Source organism: Odontomachus brunneus, unplaced genomic scaffold (genome assembly GCF_010583005.1).
Source record: "Odontomachus brunneus isolate Ranch 3 - 2012 unplaced genomic scaffold, Obru_v1 Obru_scaffold_029, whole genome shotgun sequence".
Taxonomy (NCBI): domain Eukaryota; kingdom Metazoa; phylum Arthropoda; class Insecta; order Hymenoptera; family Formicidae; genus Odontomachus; species Odontomachus brunneus.
In genome coordinates, this window is record NW_022639479.1 from 2,310,474 (window position 1) to 2,330,289 (window position 19,816).

Sequence of the window (19,816 nt, forward strand, 5' to 3'; positions counted from 1 at the left end):
GGACGTTACATTATTTTGCGAGTGTGATCATCGTGTTAGGATTATTTTGAGCAGCATCCTGAAATACTAAGTGTGACTACTATTCTCCTTTTTCGTTAGTTACTAAGAGAAAAACGTGCAATTTCGAACCCCCGTATTACTGGTATGTTCACATCTTTTCATATAACTAATCAAGAAAGTTTCTTTTTGTTTTAGAACTTGCGGTCACACGATGGGTGCGGTTCCCGGGGGTGTAGTTTCTGTGGACGCGGATGCCGTACCGGAGGACCCGGTTCGGGTCGAGCAGGGTTGGCTCGAAGGTAGGTTTGCAGACTCCCCGGTACTCTTGTATTTGATGCTTTGCGATCGATAACTGCGACATCATCGTCGGAGTAAAGCTGATCGAGTCGCAACGAACGCAAAGAATTAACAAACTCGTATATCCGCGCATATTTTTCTCGTTGTGCCATTAATTCGTATCTAATCTGCAAAACTATACTTTTTTGTTCCAGATCTGTAGCGGAACACGGCTAGCTCTGAGTTCCTGGTTTTTCGGTGAGTCAGACAAATGAGAATGAAAAACGAACGGTGGTGAATATAAGATGGTGGGCGTTTGTAGAGTCTCGTCGAAATCAATGCAATTTACTTAGCTCGTAGCTTTTTGCACGTCGACTTTCGCATGTACTTGTTCATGTCATTCACCAAGATACACTGCTTGCGATAATCAGGGGATTACCTCTTTAAATGCTCGTATTATGCAACGGATATTTTAATCTCATTGAATATTTTTTTTATTGAAATATATCTAGTCTCCGTATTTCCTTTTAATGTTTCAAATTTTGACAAGCTTGTTTATGCAGGGTGTTATTGAAAAGTGAATCGAACAAATTTACAGATTTGTAGTATACGCATTAAACTGAATAGAAAGAAATGCTCAGTCAACATAGACCTATAACATTAAAGATTTCTTATTTAATTTAGTACATACTACAAATTTGTGTGTAAAGTTTTAAATCACCTTCCCATAACATTTTGTCTAAAAATATTTTGGCTCTTGTTATATTTAATTAAGATGAAGAATTATTCATCATAAATTTTTCTGTGTTCATTCTTATTCGCTAATTGTTTTAAGTAATTAAAAACGCGAATAATTTGCTTCACTATACGTGGCACTCGCAATTATTTATTTCACGTAAATCGCACTGATTGCCGATGAGAAAATTTATCACATAAAGTATTTTGTGCGAAATTACTCGAGAAAGACTTAGGTAGTGTGTTTCTAGTATTGAAAAATTAATTATCAGTAACTGCTGTGACATTGCTGTGAAAGTATTTTTATTAAATCAGTTATACTGTTAATGACAAAATGCTACTTACTTCAGTTCGCATAAGTTCGGGGATTACTTAATGTTGCATATAACCCGTGAACGTTAATGGTACGGAAGCTCCATGCGTGTGCTTAAAACTTTGTTACGACACAGCGCGATCCGTCGAGTCGAAGGGGATACGGCTATCCCGACTGTGTTCGTGTAATCATGTTTCGAACAGTCTCGGCAAAACGATGGCGCAATGTTCCGACGACCAGTCGCTTTAATCTTTTAGCTTTTTCAACACTCACGATACACAAGTGCAGAAAATTCCGGTTTCCTCCTTGCGGAATGTTACATAACGGTAACATAATGATAATTGTTCCAATCGCCTTCACCAACGACAGTAAAAACACACAATACAAGAAGCTTCTTCCGTACCTTAAACGCGTACTTAACAGTTAACGTTCAGCTGTGTAACAGAGCCATTACACAGTTATCCCCACGCGCGCACGCAGAACAATCGCGAAACAAATACGAAATATGACACGGGAGTTTTGTTTTTCCCAGTTATTTATGTGAAATTTATTTCGTTAGACCACACACGGAATGGCTATTTGATTACAGCTGGATCGCAATAACAATGAAACACGAATTCTATTGCTAATTGATAAAATTTTGCGGTGCTTTTCGAGGAAACAACGTTCTGCGGTTTCGGTATGAACGTAGAGATGTCATCTATGTTCGAACACACCAAATATCTATCGAGCTCTTCACGAACGAAGAATACGTGGCCGGAATTCGTTCTAAAACTAAGACAACGGCGATAGATTTTGTTTCATAGGACTCTGTTTGTCTCATGGGAGAGTTACGCAAGGAATGTATTGCACATTCGAAATTGATATATGTTATATACACGCAAGTAAGAAAAAAAAAGAAACGCCTGTTACGCCTTTTAAAGAGATTTCAGAACGACATGCTTGTTTCCTATCCATAGCGACTTTTATCTACGCTATATATACTCGGCGGCCCAATAAAATTTTCCCCCTAATACGCGAGTATGAGGATAAGTTTTATCTCTTGCTTTAAAGTTCAGAACTTTGTCCGCGGCAGCAATTCCAAAATTTCCTCTTTAAGCTCGGCACCAACGTAAGCGCGCCTGTATCGATCGATAGTCCACCTCTCTCTCTTCTCTCCCCTTCTCCCTTTCTCCTCTTTGCCCCCTCTCTCTCTCACTCTCTCACCGTTTCTCCTCTTTCTTTGTCATTCTCTTTGGGATGCGGCAATTGTACAACGAAACCAATGACATAAAACTATACATGCACGCGTGGGGTTAAACGACGACGTGCGTTGAATGCTGTTTCCTCGTCGCTGACATTAAATGTGGCGTATCTATCTATTCTTTTTTATGGGTTCGATAACACGTCATTACGACAAGAACTCGAACATCGACACGGCATCGAAACGACTCACTATTTTGGTCCTATTACGTTATCCTTCCCTTCCGCTTTCTTTTTTGCTGCCTTCTCTTTTAATAAACGAACTCAGTATCGTGTGCGTTGGTTTCTGGCCGCAGAAATTGTTTTGCCGGCCGCGGTCGCGTGATGCTTCGCTATATTTCACGGTAATCTTATTTCATTAAAAAAATATGCGCCGAGATATTGCAGTTTATGTATAATTTGTATTCTTAAAAATGCAAACGACGTACGCGACATCAGAGGACCCCGAAATTCGCGGGGAAAATTCTCCTGCCGATTCGCGATGAGAAAGAGGGAGGCACGAAGGGAGAGCGTCACCTCCCCCGGCTTGATCTTTGTCGCTCGTTAATTTCGTTTCGTTTTTATATCGGCCGGTCGAAATTGTTTACCGGTCGTGACGCCGTTACGCCGCACTCGGCTATTATTACTTTGTAAAATTCTAGATTACATTGAGATGAATTATGTATTGCTCAATAAAGCGTGAATCATATTAGCGGTTACGGTAACGAACGAACGAACGAAACGCGCCACTTTAATCGATACATCGGCCGATCTGAATACAAATATCGTGGTTATCAGGGGCCAGCGAAAACTTCTGGTGGAGAGACCGAGAGGTGTCGCGGCTACATAACATCACGGTTCGCGACATCACGCACTTTTTTCACGAAAGCGGTTCATCGACCAATGTTCCTCCCGTTCCGACGATAATCGCGCTCAACGAAAGGAGAGTTAACTGCTGCGGTCGCGTGCCGAAGTAAGATTACAGACGCGGTTGCGTTTCGAAGTTAAGCCGACCCGGTTGTACTTGCCAAAGTTAAACCGCCCACATTTTACTCGCCCTTATTTAGCCAGCGGGCGTTTCGACGCGCTCCACCTGCCCGCCACGGCAACTTGGCGATGCACTCTACTTTTTTTGCACACGTATTTTTGCAAACTCGCGTTCCGTAAGCTCGATACAGTTCGGCCGATACGTTCGCGTGAACTGTAAAGAGCCCGCACATGCGGTTGCATGCGGATGATGCGTGTGGCCATGCATTTACATATATGCCCGCTGCACAGGCGTTGCATTCGCGTTGCATTCGCGCGCGCGCGCACGCGGAAGCGTGCGAGCGAACGGGTGGGCGGACGGGCGAATCTGCGTGCGATCAATTTTCGGCTACCGTGTACCGTGACACTTTTAATTTATCAGTTTAATTAACGGGGGTCTACGCCCGCTCGTCAATTACTACGGAAGCGAGTTTATGGTGCTGCAGGCTTTCTTCGTATGCACACCTCTCTTTCTCTCTCTCTCTCTTTGTCTTTCTGTCTTCAAACTTTGTTACTTCTTTCTTTGAAAGTAATAGCACCTGTACACCCCTGTAGTGTATATAAAATTCGATAATGAGGCCTCGGGTGTTTCTATGCAACGCATAAAAATCTCGCAAACAAAATCTGCTCTCGTGTCTCGCGGTATACAGTACGAGTTGTTTCGATGTTTCGTTGAGTCGACGCGACGATACTGCCACGTATCTCTACGCGGTGAAAACATTTTGCATTTACGTTGAAAATGACGTTTATGTCAATGTGTTAAATCAACACGAAAATACGAGGGGATAAACTGGGACATATGAAACATGTATTAAATTCAACACGAAATTTTTCACAGTGTGCTTCTGTGATTTTTCGTTTTGTTATTACAAAGACTGAGCATACTGAATTTTACTAACATAACATATTTAATCAATTTTCCTTAATTCAATCGCGACATTGATTTTCTTTTATGAAAAGGAACTTATGGAAAGAATGTCCGCATTCTCTCGAACGTTATCGCGTGGCGTAAACAACGAGGGAGCGAGAGAAGCGTAAATATAAATAAATAGACGCGCGTATTTCCGCGTTGGCGAATACGAAATCATAACAGACCACATCGAAGAGTACAAGCGCGAAATTGGATAAAGATTGTCTCGGAGATTGTATTTACGAAATTAAATGAATAGGATAAACCAGGGATCACTGATAATATTGATCGCGATGTTCCAAATGCTTTTAAATGAAAGTAACTCCCCCACGTCAGTACGAATGCACACGTGAATGAAAAAATGAAGTGGCTCGCAGTGCCGCCTTGTCAATTGGGAATCGAGCATGGTCGGCGCGGTCGAAAGGTTAGGCGAAACACGAATTTAATTAATTTCCAGCCGCATTGCAGCGTGGCGCGGCGCGGCGCGGCGATTTTAATTTATCAGCTTAATTAATGGGTATCTGTGTATATGCAGGGGTTACCAATTAAAACAGAATCAACGTCATCGGGCTTCACGATTTCTTCGCGTCGCCGTGGCCCGCGTGTGTGCGCGCGTGAATATCGAATAAGGGCGGAAACTAGCGGCGCCGCCGAGCTCTCGCGTATTGCGGAATCCGCAGACAAGCGGCAGAATCCGATAAAATAACTGAAATATTGCGAATAGAGCCGCCGCGTCGTCGGGCGAACCTCTGCGCTTGGGACGAGAAACGCCGCGATATTCGGGCGAACGAAAGTGCGCGCGACAACAAATATCCGCGTAAATTTCCAGAAATATGCTAATAATCTCGCAGCGATATATAGGTCAAAATTTACGACAATGACGACGGGACGACGAGAACGAAGATGAAACGACAGAAGCACACGAGCACGCACGAATTACTCTCGTTAAGGTCGCACGGTTATGCGACGTATGAGAGCGAGCCGGCGAAGCTTGGTTGATATTAATATAACCTGATGATAATTAATCCCGTGTGCAAACAAACGTCCCGAGGGACGCACTTTGCATACTGCGATTTTATTTACGACGAACTTAAAAATCCGTGTCGCGGTTTCTGTGCAGTGTGAGACTTCCAAACCAACGCTCACTTGTGCGTGCGCGCGCGTATATGCGTCGTGCTTCCTTTCATGAGAAAATTAACCTTTTGGATTTTTACTAAGAAAACACATGGACTCTCTAAATTAGTCAGAGAATTTGCAAATGACTGCGAATATACAGGCGACACTTTGTAGTACGTCAATATGTGAAATAAAGATTCACGTTGATATTCGTCGAGTTTCTTCAGAGCGCATTTAAATGCAAAGAACTTTATCAAGCCACGAAGAGACACGCAGGATGATAGTAAATAATCATTGAATAATTATTTCCGCGGGAGAATAATAACGTCAACAAAGTATCTCACGTGTCAAGGAATTTTCAGTCTTTAACGTACGCCGGGCACTAATTAGTCACTATCTTCCAATATCGAACCCATGTATCCCGATGACATTATTGTTAGATTAATCCAATCTTCTACGTTATATGAAAATTGATCTGACATTTTGTCATATATTGTTGCGAGAAATATTGCCTCAGCCAGCAGTCGAGATCGATTCTCCCATATTTGCCGGCGCTAAGGAAAACAATTAAGATAAACAATGTTCATATATATATATATATATATATATATATATATATATATATATATATATATATATATATATATATATATGTGTGTGTATATGTCTAAGGACAACTTCTTCAAAAGAGCGTTCAACACATTATACAAATTTTAATTCATTGATAAAAAAACAACTTTAGATGACAGTACATACAAACATATAATACAAAAAGAAAAGTATTTTAATCTTATGGAAATATTCTGTATGTACAAAAAGAAAAGAAGAAATACGGGAATTATTAATTCGAAAGAAAAGATACATAGTATTATCAAAAATAATAGTTTTAACGCATCTAACCGATTAGAGTATGAAAAGAAAATTCAATAATGGCAATTTCAGTAATATTCGACGCAGCACTGACGTCATTTCATTGACATTATTATTTTCCGACAGAAGTAATAATTGGCAATTATACTGTATACTGCTCTTATTAGTTTGACAAATTTTTTTCAGATTAACAGAAACATTTTATTTTCCGATACATGATGCTAGTACGCAATAAGAATCGTACCGATTGCTCAGCATTATTCAGTGGAAAAATGCACAAACACATACACTTAATACGCCTAAATAAAACAAAATTTCCCCAACCACCTCGTGCAAACATGTTAAACATGTAAATATGATTTTTTGCGCGCAGATACGATCGAATGCGCGGTGTGCGCGCGAGGCGATCAATACTCGTTAATATCTACACAGCGTGCGTAGCGTTATATACTGTAACGTAATGAACCTTTGTATTATAAACACAGGTAATACGGAAAAGAGGTCGGAGGCCGAAGAAAACTGCGTGTGCGGTCGCGTTTATCGCGAAATTTCTCTTATTTACATTCATTAATGGGCCCGCTCGTGCTAGTGTAAAGTAAACGATCTCGAGTGCAATATGTCTTACCTTCTCTATTATGCATACGAGGTTTATGATAGATCCTACGTCGACGTGATGCTCGTCGCTCCCTAATATAAACGCCTCTGGTATCACTATATTTAGATTGACGAAGTGTGACAGTATCCCTGTATTTCTCGAGACCTGAAAAATAAAAGACATTGCAGTGAGTGAGTTTTTCGCGGGATTGCGCGTAGTACTTGGCGCAGTATGAGTAAGAAAAATATTAAGAGCGAGCAAAAAGGAAATTGAGCGAAAACTCTTGAATGAAAATTCTCATTTTGTATATTCGAAACAATGAAGTAAGTAAAAGTACCAATTGGATACTAATAACACATGTTGATATCTAATTTTGTGTACCTTCTCTTTGTTTTAGTTCTTAAATACGGATATTTAAACTTTCAAGGTGAAACATATGTGTGTGCTAAAACATATATATACATTTTTTTTTATATTAAAAGTTTAAATATTCGTATTTAAAGATGAAAACAAGAAGAATATCCAGAATTAGGTACCAATATTATTAATGTCCAGGCATTGATATTTTTAACTCAGTTGAAACTTGCAAATCTCAAGTTGTTATTTCTTCTCAAATTTTATCTCAAGTTGGTTGTAGTTGAATCGATGATGAACATAATGCGAAATTTATAATGGCACTGTTATATAACTCTAGATAATGTAAGTGTCGTCATAGAAGTTGTCACGATGTTGTAGCGTAAAAGCGTGCGAGAGGAAAATAATTAAGAGAAAAGGGAGATGTTATATCGATTCAAGAATCTTCTCACGAGACACCAAGATACACGAGAATGAGGAGAGTTTATAGCGCGGTTTCGAAACACGACTGAAAATATAATTATGATTTTAATTAAAAACCTTAATTGCGCGTGTTGCGCGCGGGAATATCTTCCTGAATTCTGGTTTCTTTCACGCAGCTTCGTTAAAATAAATAAAAAACATGGTAACGAAAAGAACCTGTTTCTTTTGTTCTTCATTAAGTGTATCTCTTGATCACGCTCGAGAAACATTACGAAATCTTTTTTTATCTGACGTATCTGTTAAAACCACCTCTCTCTCTCTCTTTCTCTCTCTCTCTCCTCTCTCTCTCTCTCTCTCTCTCTCTCTCTTTCAAGTATTATTGGTCGTCATCGAATATGTACTCATATATATATATATATATATATATGTGTGTGTGTGTGTGTACATCCACACACACGCATACACGTAATTTCAGTGCACTATAGCGGACGTGGTGGATGTGCGGCGAACTTTTCTACCGGCTCCAAGTTCGCCGCAGGACAATGGTCTCGTAGGTAGAGTACGCCGCGTGCATAAAAAAGCATTATGCGAGTTTGAGAAGCGTATCGTTCCGCTGCCAAGTTGGAGCGCCGGCCGTCTCGTCGCGAACTTTCTTGACTTACTGCGAACAGCGCCGGGCGCATCCTCGAGATGCGCCACTTCCACGGTACGCAGCATGGCCGTCGCGGTAAAAACGTTACCGCGAATAAATATACAGTTGGATGATGGTATTTTTTTGAAACGCTTTTACGCTATAGACGACGCGCGAGCGCCTTCTGCCTGCGTATACGTCGCGGTTATGAAACGTCATGAAACGCCTCGCTGCTCTCGCCGCTGCTTTCCTCGGTTTTTTTCCGTTTTCAGAGAGATACATACGCCGAAGAGTGAGTGAGAGAGAGAGAGAGAGAGAAAGAGAGAGAGAGAGGGAGGGAGGGAGGAGGGGGGAGGGAGAGAGAGGGTGGGAGGAGAAAGAGACCTCGCTATACGCGCTGTATACCCGTCCACTATTGTCGCGTGCGGGTGTATAATCGCATTAATAAAACGGTATATTCTATGGACGACGTGTTATAATAGCGGCGAAACCTTGTGTGCTTTTGCATGACAAAGGAGAAAATTGACAAGCGCTGATGCTCTTGTTGTCTCGTGGATGGTGGGTAGGGTCACTCCCGGCACAAAAGAACAGCGGATAGGAGACGAGAGTTAGCTCAGTTAATTAAATCCCCGTGCATTTAACTGTCTTGAAAAATCCGTTATCAAGCACGGCGTATCTGTCGGCTATAAACTCGCGACGCGTAATGACATAATTGTTATCCCCCGCGGCTAAAGAGCCAAATTGACTCCGGTTCTCGGCTGTTTCAATCGTACGACACGAGCCACGATGATATTTTTTAATTGAACAAATCGACGTGCTTATTTTTCTATTACGACGCCTTATCATTCATTTCTCGTCACTTGATGTTCCTTTCGATCAAAAACGACATCACAAGACGCTATAATATTGCTCTTATCATTTGCAATATTTCTCCTGAAGATTCATCGATCGTTATACTCAGATCTGCTAATGTTGAACTTGCAAATAATAATATAAAGCAAACTCGTTAATTAAAATCGATGTTAGGAGAGTTAAAGATATACTATCCGGTAAATTAAATTAAGAACTTTCCTAATAATAAGAATGGCTATAAGGCGGTCAGATATTTTTTTTACTGTTTTTTTTTCAGTACTGACTGAACTTCAGTAATATAGAGAAATAAGTGTAGAGGAACAAAAGTACACATTATCTCGTTACATCATCGATATAGAATTGATTTGATCTATCGCGCGGAAAAAAATCTGGAGTTGGATTAACCAAATATCTGGTACCATGGTAATATGGACGAACTAGAATTTTGGTTGAAGTTACTAGGATTCTGTTAGAGTTAACAAGATTTGACATCAACAAGACCTCTGGTTGACCAGAAATCCTATTAGTTTGAACAGATCTTGTTTTCTTCAACAGAACTGTCAAGACTTGACATCAACAAGAAATTATTTTCTTGAATTGAGTCTTATCAACCTGAACAGAATTCTGGTAACTTCAAGTCGAATTTTGGAATGTTCATATTTTACTAGACATTTAATTAATTCTTTCCGTGTAACTCGATCTCATCATGTGAATTCGGAAATATCTTTAGCAGTGCTGTTTAATTATCGACATATTAACACTTTTACCAGAAAGAGCATAGAACATAAAAAGAGGGAGAGAGTGAGAATGAGAGAGAGAAAGGAACTCCAAACTGGCCAAGAAATTTCGTAGCACGAAATGCGCGGGCGTGAATTTGCGACCGCGCTGCACGATACTACATTCGCAGTGATATACTCGGTCATTTCGCCGACTGACTCTATAAATACGAGCGACGGACGGCATGTTGCATGCATGTGTGTGCTCTGTTCGCTGCGGTCTTTCGCCGTCGAAATGAGCGGCGTGGTCAATGCGCATACGAAATCGCGCGAATTAAAAGTATGCGCGTACTGATTAATCGTTTGGTAGAGAGTAGCGCCCCGGTCATCGTTTGCGTTTATTGTCGTTTCCTCGATCGCGTCGGCCGCTGAATGTCGCGCCGCACCGCGCCACGCCACGCCACGCCACGCCACGCCACGCCACTTCGCCACGGAGAGTGACGTTTATTTTCATCGCGCTTGAATAACGGCAGATAAATTTGCGAAGGAAATATTACCCCCGCGCACGCTTCTCACGAAATTTTATCTTGCCGCTGCAGAGGGACGCTCTCGCGCGCGCGCGCACGCGCGCCCTCCGCTATAAATGTCGCGCCATGAATTTCGCGTGCGCCGGACGACGAGCTTTTTTCCCCGGCTTTCCAAGATAAAATCACGGACCATCTGGCGCGGATATGCGTTTACAATTACGCCGCGCCGCGAATTGCCTATGTAAATGGCATTCGTCGCTTTCGCGTTCGCGTCCGGCGAACGGACCGCGTGGCGCTTTTTTTTCGCGATTAATACGCGGCCGTCGCGCTGGCTCGGAATATCCCCTTCCCTTCCGCGGGATTATCGACCCCGTGTATCGTTCGTTTTCCTCTTCTATTCCTCTCTGTCTCTCTCTCTCCTTTTTTCGCTGCCTCCGAAAATGCGCAGATACTCTTATCTGACGTAGAGGGGATAAAAAACGACGTCTGTCATGGATCGGCCGTTCGAAAATCTCCCAATTGTGCGAAGGAGGGCCGACCGTCCTGGATTTTCAGGAGTAAGGCTCGAGCATATATCAGCCACGGCTTCGCTCCCCTGCAAAATGCTCCACGAAAATACGCTCTTTGCGTCGGCCATTTGACCCCCGCGCAAATATATCAGAAAGGTTCCTTATGCTAGCGTGGCTCGACATGCCCGTGGCACGGGCACGATTATCGCGTTGACTTGCCCCAAAATAATGCATTTCCCTCGACTCCCCCGCACTGTGTTTCGCTGGGCGTTCACGCGCAAGTCGCGAGAAATTGAGTTTGGGAAGTGTGTTGCGTTCACCCAACATACTACATTCTATGCGAGGCGACTGTTCCTCCCCATACCGTCGACTTGATTAACACACGATTTCTATCCACTAGATCCACTATTTTCGTTATCTCGCATCTGTCGTTTAGCATTTCTATTCGATTGGCCCACACGTTGCATGCTGTTCTTCAATCCTCATTTAGTTGACGTTTCCCGTAGAACAGATTCGACAAACACATGCGAACCGTATCGGACTAGTAATTACAGCGCCGTAAACTAAATCAACAACGCGCGCGCGACTGAAAATATACATAAAGTTTATGTTTCTCGGAGAAATATAAAATCCCTGAAATTTATAATGATGGCGCGGATCCCTCGGCATATTGCCTTTCTGTTTGTATTGTTCTTACGCCTTATTATATATATTTGATTTTTTGGATCGCGCGAAGTTAATAATTAAAAACCCGTTACACGCAAAGTACACACGTTATTTCGTTACAAACAAATACTTTTCATACGCTAGTTTTACGGCCGCTTCGTGCTGCGGGGGTTTCGCAATCATGAAAATCCGTGGGCACGGCTTTTTCATCCGTCGCCGATCGCCCGTGCGTTGATTAAAAATTTCTCTGTATCTGCAGCGCCATGTTACTCCGCGCGTTTGATTACACCCACGCTCGCAATAGAAACAGTAGCGAGTTTCGTGCACATTTCCTCTTCTTTTTTATTGCAATATTCTTAGTTAATGCCGCGTGAAATTATATTCGTTGTAACGTGTGGACGCGCAGTTGAAATTAGATGAATTCAGTTCAATCAGTCGAATGATTACCTTTCACGGTGTATCAGTTATTTGTTTGTAATTTAGTGTGTGAGAGAATGTGCAAATAAACAATGTTGTGTGTGTTAGTAAATACTCATGTGGCGATGTGGAATGTGGAACCGCATGAGCTAGAAATTTTTCGCTCTCTAATTCGATCACAATAAAATACTTGCGTAAAATATTCGCATAGAAATTTCTCAAGATTTTCTCAGAAGCACATAGCTTTTAATCAGACGTCCAAAAAACTATCCTATGATAGATTATTCCACCGTGTACGGCACCATCGGGAATTAAATTACTATTGTAATTATAATTAGTATTACATACTGGGAATTAAATTCTTATCCTGAAATGGATTTACAATCGGAGTAGACATATTGTGGAAATTCGCGCTTTTTTTTTAATAAGCATAATCGATATAACTTTATGGAATTATACGGAAATCCATTTTTTATACCAGCTATTGAATTAAATGGAACTTTGAATGAAAAAGAAATTAGAACAGAATTGGAAAACATGAAAAAGAAATTAGAACACATTAAGTATTTACGTTTTTTAAATATTTATAATTATAAAATGCACATGTGCTCTCAGCGCTTCATACGTTTTATTCAATTTTAATATAAAATGGAAGCCAGAGAAAATCTTTCGGTAAGCGTTTGGCAGGTAAACTAGCATCTGGTTGGATTTCTCACTAAGAATCGCGTATTCGAAACATTAAATTTCTAACTCAATGTTGCTGGTTGGTTTTTCAATTAGAGACCAAACTTTTTATAGAAAATCGCATTGGATCCTAATTAGATTTCACGAAATTTTCTACGTAGGTATTCGTTAAAAATTGGAATGTTTCCGCAACGACGTGTTATAATTTATTTTGTCGCTGCATTCATATATTTGATAATTTTCTTAGACCTCCTTAGATTATTTTTATTCATCATTTTATTCGTCGCATGCTGGTTTCTTTCCGCGAAAGAAGTTACGTTACGTGGAAAGTATATTATGTGTGTTTTTATCGCGACGCTATCACGTTCAAAGTGAATTGCCGATGAAGAGTGTTACAACTTTCTGAGGCTATCGAAATAATAACTCGTGGAAACCGAGAGACGCGCGCGTTTGAGCCTTGTTGCTCGTAACCTTTGCCTTTATGGTTTCGCTGGTGCCAGTAGTGCACAGCTCATATAGTTTCTGCAATAAAACTTGTTCTGTTTATCTTACGTGGTTGTTTTGTGCTCTTTTCGGTGCGTTTAACGTGGCCGACGTCACGCGCTGGTTACGCTCGTAGCTCAAAGGACGCTTCCCCGTTCATGAGCGCAAAGTAAAAGGTATATAAAACGCAATTTGGCAAACACCATCCCGTTTAAAGAGGAATGTAATCATCGCTTTCCTTCTAATTTCAATGTTCTTTCATCTGACCTGGACGCTAATAACTCGCGTGCAATCTGTAGTTGTGTCTTTGTTTGTGAACCAGCTTTATTCGCAAGTAGTTTATGAAAGAAAAGGGGAGAGAGAGAGAGAGAGAGGGAGAGAGAGAGATGAAGAGTGAGGGAAAAAAAGGACCTGCGTACGATAATGCTATCTAAGAAAGATAATTTCATCGATCATAATCTCATCTGTGCGTTGCGCTCGTTACGACACAACTTTAGACCTCCTTACGGGAATCGCGATGTTTAAACATCAACCTTTGACGAGAGGTAACGTAAAATATTCAATGCGAAAATACAATGGCTCGTATGTCATCTACTTTCACTAGGAAAATACAATGGCTCGTATGTCATCTACTTTCACAGACGACCGCGAGTGGCGGCGAGAAAAAGCAACGGGCTCGTTGGGAATCGGCGATGTCATCGCCGCCATCTCTTGACGTAATCCACTTCTTTTCTTCGGCTCGTCAAACAGACGAAGGCGAAGGTGTCACCTGCTCGCCGCAGGGTGCCTTATACCTTGCGCGCTTTACGTACGAACTGAAATATTATTCGCGCGACCCGGCTCAGGCCGCGCTTATCGTGCAAACAAGCACGTCAATCCCGCTTAAGGAGTCGAGCGTCTTAGACTCTTTGCGCTTCGAATCTCTCTAGTGAGGTGCGATTAATTGCGTTTGCGACTTCCTTTTTAGGCACAGTCCCGAGAATGTCGTTGTTTCAAATAAAATTTTTTTCAGGAAAATCTAAATTCCAAACATGTGTGCGTACGATTTTTTACAAAAGAAAGATCTTTTTAACTTTTTGTGTCGAACTCCCGATTCTCAGATATTGCGCTTTCGCGAACTGAACGAGCACGTTGTTAATCACAGACTTGACTGAATCTCATTATCTTACAATAACGAGATCCTGAGAGAAATTCTACAGAAGCAGTATGTGCACATCGAATTATAATATGTACCTTCGTTCTTTCGGTGCGTTAACTCAAACTGAGATGCATACAGCAGTCTGTCAATTAAATACCAACGCGAATAGTTAATTACAGCAGTTTCTACTGCTGATTATTTTTTGAGAGGAGGATATTTCCCGAGAGAGCTCCTGCGTGTCTCGAGGAGTTCGCGCGAGAATTAAGTGCTATTCATGTAAGAATCAAGCGCTATTCGTCTTTACGAAGCGTACCCGCTATTACATTTCCCGCTGCACCGCTCTCGGTGCCGCTCTCGGTCGTGCTTACACGGAAGCTTTTCGCAGGACGGGGCTATAATTCACAATCGCGGCGCACCGTGGCACGTTCGCTCGATGATATACGTAATGACGTTCGACGACATGTCAAACGGCGCGTGGACGATAGCTTGGGTAAAGCCGTTTCAGGGATGAAACTGGCGTGAATAGCGCGCCCGACAGGATACGCACACTGATGGCACGATGACTAATTCGCACAAAGTATCGTCGATAATCACAATACTGAGAGAAACCTTCGCACTTATCCTCGCTTCTCATCGTCTCGTCGTTTATTATCGCTTCTCAGTTTAATACGCTCATTAAATTATGGTAGATTTATCTCTTATTGAGAAATCCGAATAGCAAAACGATCGCTGACGTAGTAACGATCGTCTTGCTATTCAAGTTGGATGACATAAAGCGGCGAGCAGTGGCGTACTCAGAAAAATGTCTCGAGGGGACTGTATTTTTTGTTTTTGACAAGCAAAAAAAGATCATTCGAAAACATTTTTTTCACATTTAGCGTAACCCAGAAAATTAATTTCGGGGAGGGGGGCTGCAGCCCTCTCAGTCCCCCCTCCCCCCCAGCTACGCCTATTGGTCCTGAGAAAGTGAAAATTATGCCGACATCAATGGTGATCGTAGAGTTTCCATCAATGTTTGAATTGTCACCTATAACATTTTATTAAATATTGTTACTTTCTGTGATATTGTGATATGATTTCTGTGGTGATATTACTAGCTATATCATGTTTTATTGATTTTCATGATATAAACGGTCGGATAACGTCAATCGTGCCGGATCTATTTCCTTCTCTATTTTCAAATACTTTTTTTTTATATAGAATCTGATAACACACATCAAAAGTTTTATATTTTGCGTATCGTAAATATCTGACGGGTATGAATAATATCATAGAATTGGAATATTCTGCTTTTTAATATTTCTGATTATATAAATATATGTTCAGAAATAGATAGGATAAAATAGTTTCAACGAAGTAGATCTAAAGATAACGCATTATAACCATTTCATTGATAATTTATTCGTTCACACGTGAAACATCAAAGGTGACAATCGATGTCATCGTAAGTTCTTTGGGGGAGATGAGAGGGTGAGAATATATCTGAAGCTATTAATTACAAGACCGTCACGGCCAGGTGGGTCAAGTTGTCCCGAGATAGGTCGGACGCGAAAGATCTGTGCAAATGCCACACAGCAATTTAATCTTTTTATCTAGACTGCGGTGTGGCCTCCACGTTATTTATAATCCATGGATACTTCGTGGAATTGGTCCGGGCAGGTACCCGGTTCAAGGTGTGACACGAGCCCTAGAAAAAGGCGGCGTTGGTGAGACGTTTCATCTAACGTACCATCTGTATTACTCGACGTCGTACTTTCTTTCTCTGAAACGATGTGCAATACCCCGCGTCCAACGCGAACGTGACAGACGACAGATTGGCCGGGATACTTACGTCGATAAGGACGGTAGAACTGCATGAGAGAACGAAAACGTACTGCAAAAATACGCGCCACTGCGGGCGAAACGGGGAAAAAACATTACGTTTCTGCGACGCGCCAAAGACGCGTATATTTCCTTATTTTTTGCGTTAAGATATCGCATCTCGCCTGTCACGTGCATGATGACACATTATTCGCAAAATGGACGTAGTAAACTATGTAAGAGAAAGGCTCTCTGTTGGAATACAACCATATTAAGAGAAATAGAAGGCCAATAAGAAGCCGTACGCTGGATGTTAGTACAAAATAAAAAGATATGGCGTACATAACGAGAAATATTTAGCTGTGAGCAGCATAGTTGCATCACTCTTATCTTTGTGTGATGATAATGTGTATGGTTGATATGACTCAGCCGTTTTGGTGCATCAACTACGTCAATGTAGTTGCGCGTCATCTGGTTGTGGCAACCAGAAATCGATTGGGGTGACGTTTACCATGGGTGCATTCTGGTTGGAACAACCAGATATCGTCAGTGCTGCAACGCCAGTAACTCAGCGATTGCTCTGTGTTTGCAGCAGCTGCATAATTAGTCGTTCTGTATTTTACTATTGAATCTAGTTGGCACAACCAGATTTGTGTGTAGCTCAGCTGTGCTGTTCTTTCCGTATAATGTTCTTTCCGAATGATTAAATTATGGGAGAATAATATTGTTTGACTGTGTTATAAATAGGAATTAAAATAAATGCGCAATTGGGATTGATTAAATAATAATAATTGGGATTCGATATTTAACGTGCAAGATTTGATTTGCCATGTTGTAAGACCAGTAAAATATTCGTCGCGTGCGTTTACATCGTCAAACAAAGTTATCCTTCAACATTTTTTAATCATTTGCAATAACATTCATCGTACGATTCTTACTGGCCTTAATATGTGATTAAAGTATATATAAATATAGCATTACTTTCGCGTACGTTTCTCAGTCTCATTTTTTTGTTCATTTATACCGAAACTGTGACGGCAATAGTTTAATATATCACGAGCTTACGTATGTCACTTATTTTAGTATATCAGGTCTATTTTGCGCGGACAATGACACTTTTCGCGAGCCTCACTACAGTTCTCTCTCTTTTTCTCTTTCTCTCCCTCTCTCATGTGGATTGTGAATTGAGAAATGAGGGAAATGGAGAAACAACCGGCCGCTCCGTTGGAAAATATACGTCCAACGGGCGCGTTAATCAATTACGCCGTAACGTAATAAATCCCGCGCAACATGATTATTACACCGACGAGCGTTTTAAAGAAAACCCGGGAGAGAAAATCTATTATAAAAATCTCTCAGCCATTCAAGACGCCGGCACCGCGGCCATTAATTACCGACGTCCTATTAACACGTATCTCAGCGCTAGGACCGCGCCGGTGACGGCCACAATATCCCGCTTTTTGTGCCGCACCAACCGTCGGCCAACTCGCGGTGGACGCGCGCGCGAACTAAGGGATGACGAGGCGACAACACGCTGGGGTAGTTCGCGCGCGCGTCTGCCTCGAGCGTGTCTCTCGAATTTCCGCGACTGTATACTCCCACAGCCACATACGACGGCGGCGGCGGGACTGTTTAGAACGGGACGAGTCGCGACAATGAGGGCCGCAGCATAAAAGCTCCGGCCGTAATGAGTTCTTTCCGCCGCCTCCGTGCTTTCGCACGAAGGAAAGAGAGAGATGAAGAAAGAGCGTGTATGAGAGAGAGAGAGAGAGAGGGGGGACACCTGCATCCGTTTCCGTGCGCATAAGCCTCGAAGTAAGCCGCGGCGTGGAAATGCAGCGGGCGCGAGCTGGAAAGCGGCGGCTTTCCAGCTTGAAGAGAACGCGAATGCAGGAACGGAGACAGGGTTTGGTTGCCTTCGCACCCGCGCTTCTGACTTATTCGTCACTTTCGTCGCTCGTCGGGGTAACCCATCAGCACCCTCCTCCCTATTGTGTACAGGTCGTGGGGTGGCCAGGAACCGGAATTGTCGCGACCTCCGCGACGACGGCGGGCGTCGCACACGTTCGATTACGACGCGCCGCCGACGCGGAACCTCTATTTATTTTTAATCGAGACGGGGGGCGTGGGAGAGTGCGCGTCGTGTTCGTGATTAACGCGCTCCAGATTCGCCGACCTGAGGGGAACGAGTTCGCAGGCGTGCACGGCTACCCCGATCGAAACGACCAGTGGAACGGGCCGTGGACGGTGTCTTCCAGCGCGGGCGAAAGAGAGCAGAGAGACTTCTGCGAAACGAGCGACACTTTAAACGAGTTCGTCGCCGATACCACGTTCCTCTCCCCTTTCTCCCCATTTCTCCCCCGTGTGGACGACAGTTTTAACGACAGGGCCGCGTGCGTTGCAAAACGTGCGATTCATTCCACCAGACGGCACATCGTCCCGCCATCCATAGGATAAATTTCAATTAGTCACTCTACGAAGCAGAAAACTTTTATATAATACCATTAGGATAAATCCTGTCATCAGAAAAACAAAATGAGAATATATACATGAAGAAAATATATAGTTAATATAAAGAATATATAGAATAAAAATATATAGAAAATACAATTATAATCTTTTTTTTCGTATAAATTCTTTTCAATTTTATTAGGTTTTTAGCCCAGGAACAAATCGTCAGATTTATCTCGCTGCGGAACACAGTAAACTAGCTTAAACTATCCGAGATTATCCGGGTTATCACAAGGGGATGAAATCAGGGTGAGGGTGTGGGGTGTCCAGGTTTCAAGATAGCCTATATTTTCCGCAGGATCCTTGGGAGTAATTATGCAAAATTTGGTCCAGATCGGTCAAAAGGTTTTGAATCTATAGGGAACATACGGACAGAAAGACAGATATTCTATTTTATACATATAGATTTCGCTAGAAGCACAGCAAGTGTTTCAACAGCACATTTCAGTTCCTAAAATATAAGCACGTATGAAATGATAGGATAATGAAATATTAAGAATATCGATCTATTCTTTGGCTATAAACTCTCCTATAGTAATTTTCGCTATAAAATTCTTCGCGTAAATGTGAAAAAAGGGTTCAAGAGGGTTTGTATTTAAAAAGCATATAGTATATACACGAAACAGAGGGAACAGCTCATAAAATTATGAGCTTTGGTTTCATATATTTCATATATTTGGTTTCATAATATCGTTGACTAATCAGAATTGAATAATCGATACATACGAGGGTGGTCTGAAAAGTTTCCGACCTAACAAAGATACAAGTCATTTTTTCTGAAAATTGTTTTTTATTTTTCAACATAGTCTCCTTGTAAATCTACACACTTCTCCCAGCGATGCTCCCATCTCTGTAACCCGTCGAAATAGTACTCGGCGTTTTTCTCTGCAAAATAATTGTTCACGAAGGTGATTGCCTCTTCATTTGACGAAAATCTCTGTCCTCCGAGCGCAATTTTTAGATGAGGGAACAAAAAGAAGTCGCTTGGGGCTAGATCTGGTGAGTAAGGTGGATGGTCAAGCAGTTCAAACCGTAATTCGTGG

General features: G+C 41.9%; 2 protein-coding genes across 4 annotated transcripts in view; one reads left to right on the forward strand and one right to left on the reverse strand.

The window, feature by feature from the left end:
• The window catches only part of LOC116843047 (zwei Ig domain protein zig-8), a 339,129-nt gene that overhangs the window by 46,126 nt on the left and 273,187 nt on the right, over positions 1-19,816 (reverse strand). For both annotated transcript variants that reach the window (XM_032813058.1, XM_032813059.1), the window contains exon 5: positions 7,093-7,227. In XM_032813058.1, coding sequence (XP_032668949.1) covers positions 7,093-7,227 — 135 coding nt within the window. The remainder of the gene's footprint in view (positions 1-7,092; positions 7,228-19,816) is intronic.
• LOC116843048 overlaps positions 194-19,816 on the forward strand; it is a 247,726-nt gene continuing 228,103 nt past the window's right edge. For both annotated transcript variants that reach the window (XR_004377823.1, XM_032813060.1), the window contains exons 1-2: positions 194-299; positions 492-534. The gene's annotated coding sequence lies outside the window, so the exon portion shown is untranslated. The remainder of the gene's footprint in view (positions 300-491; positions 535-19,816) is intronic.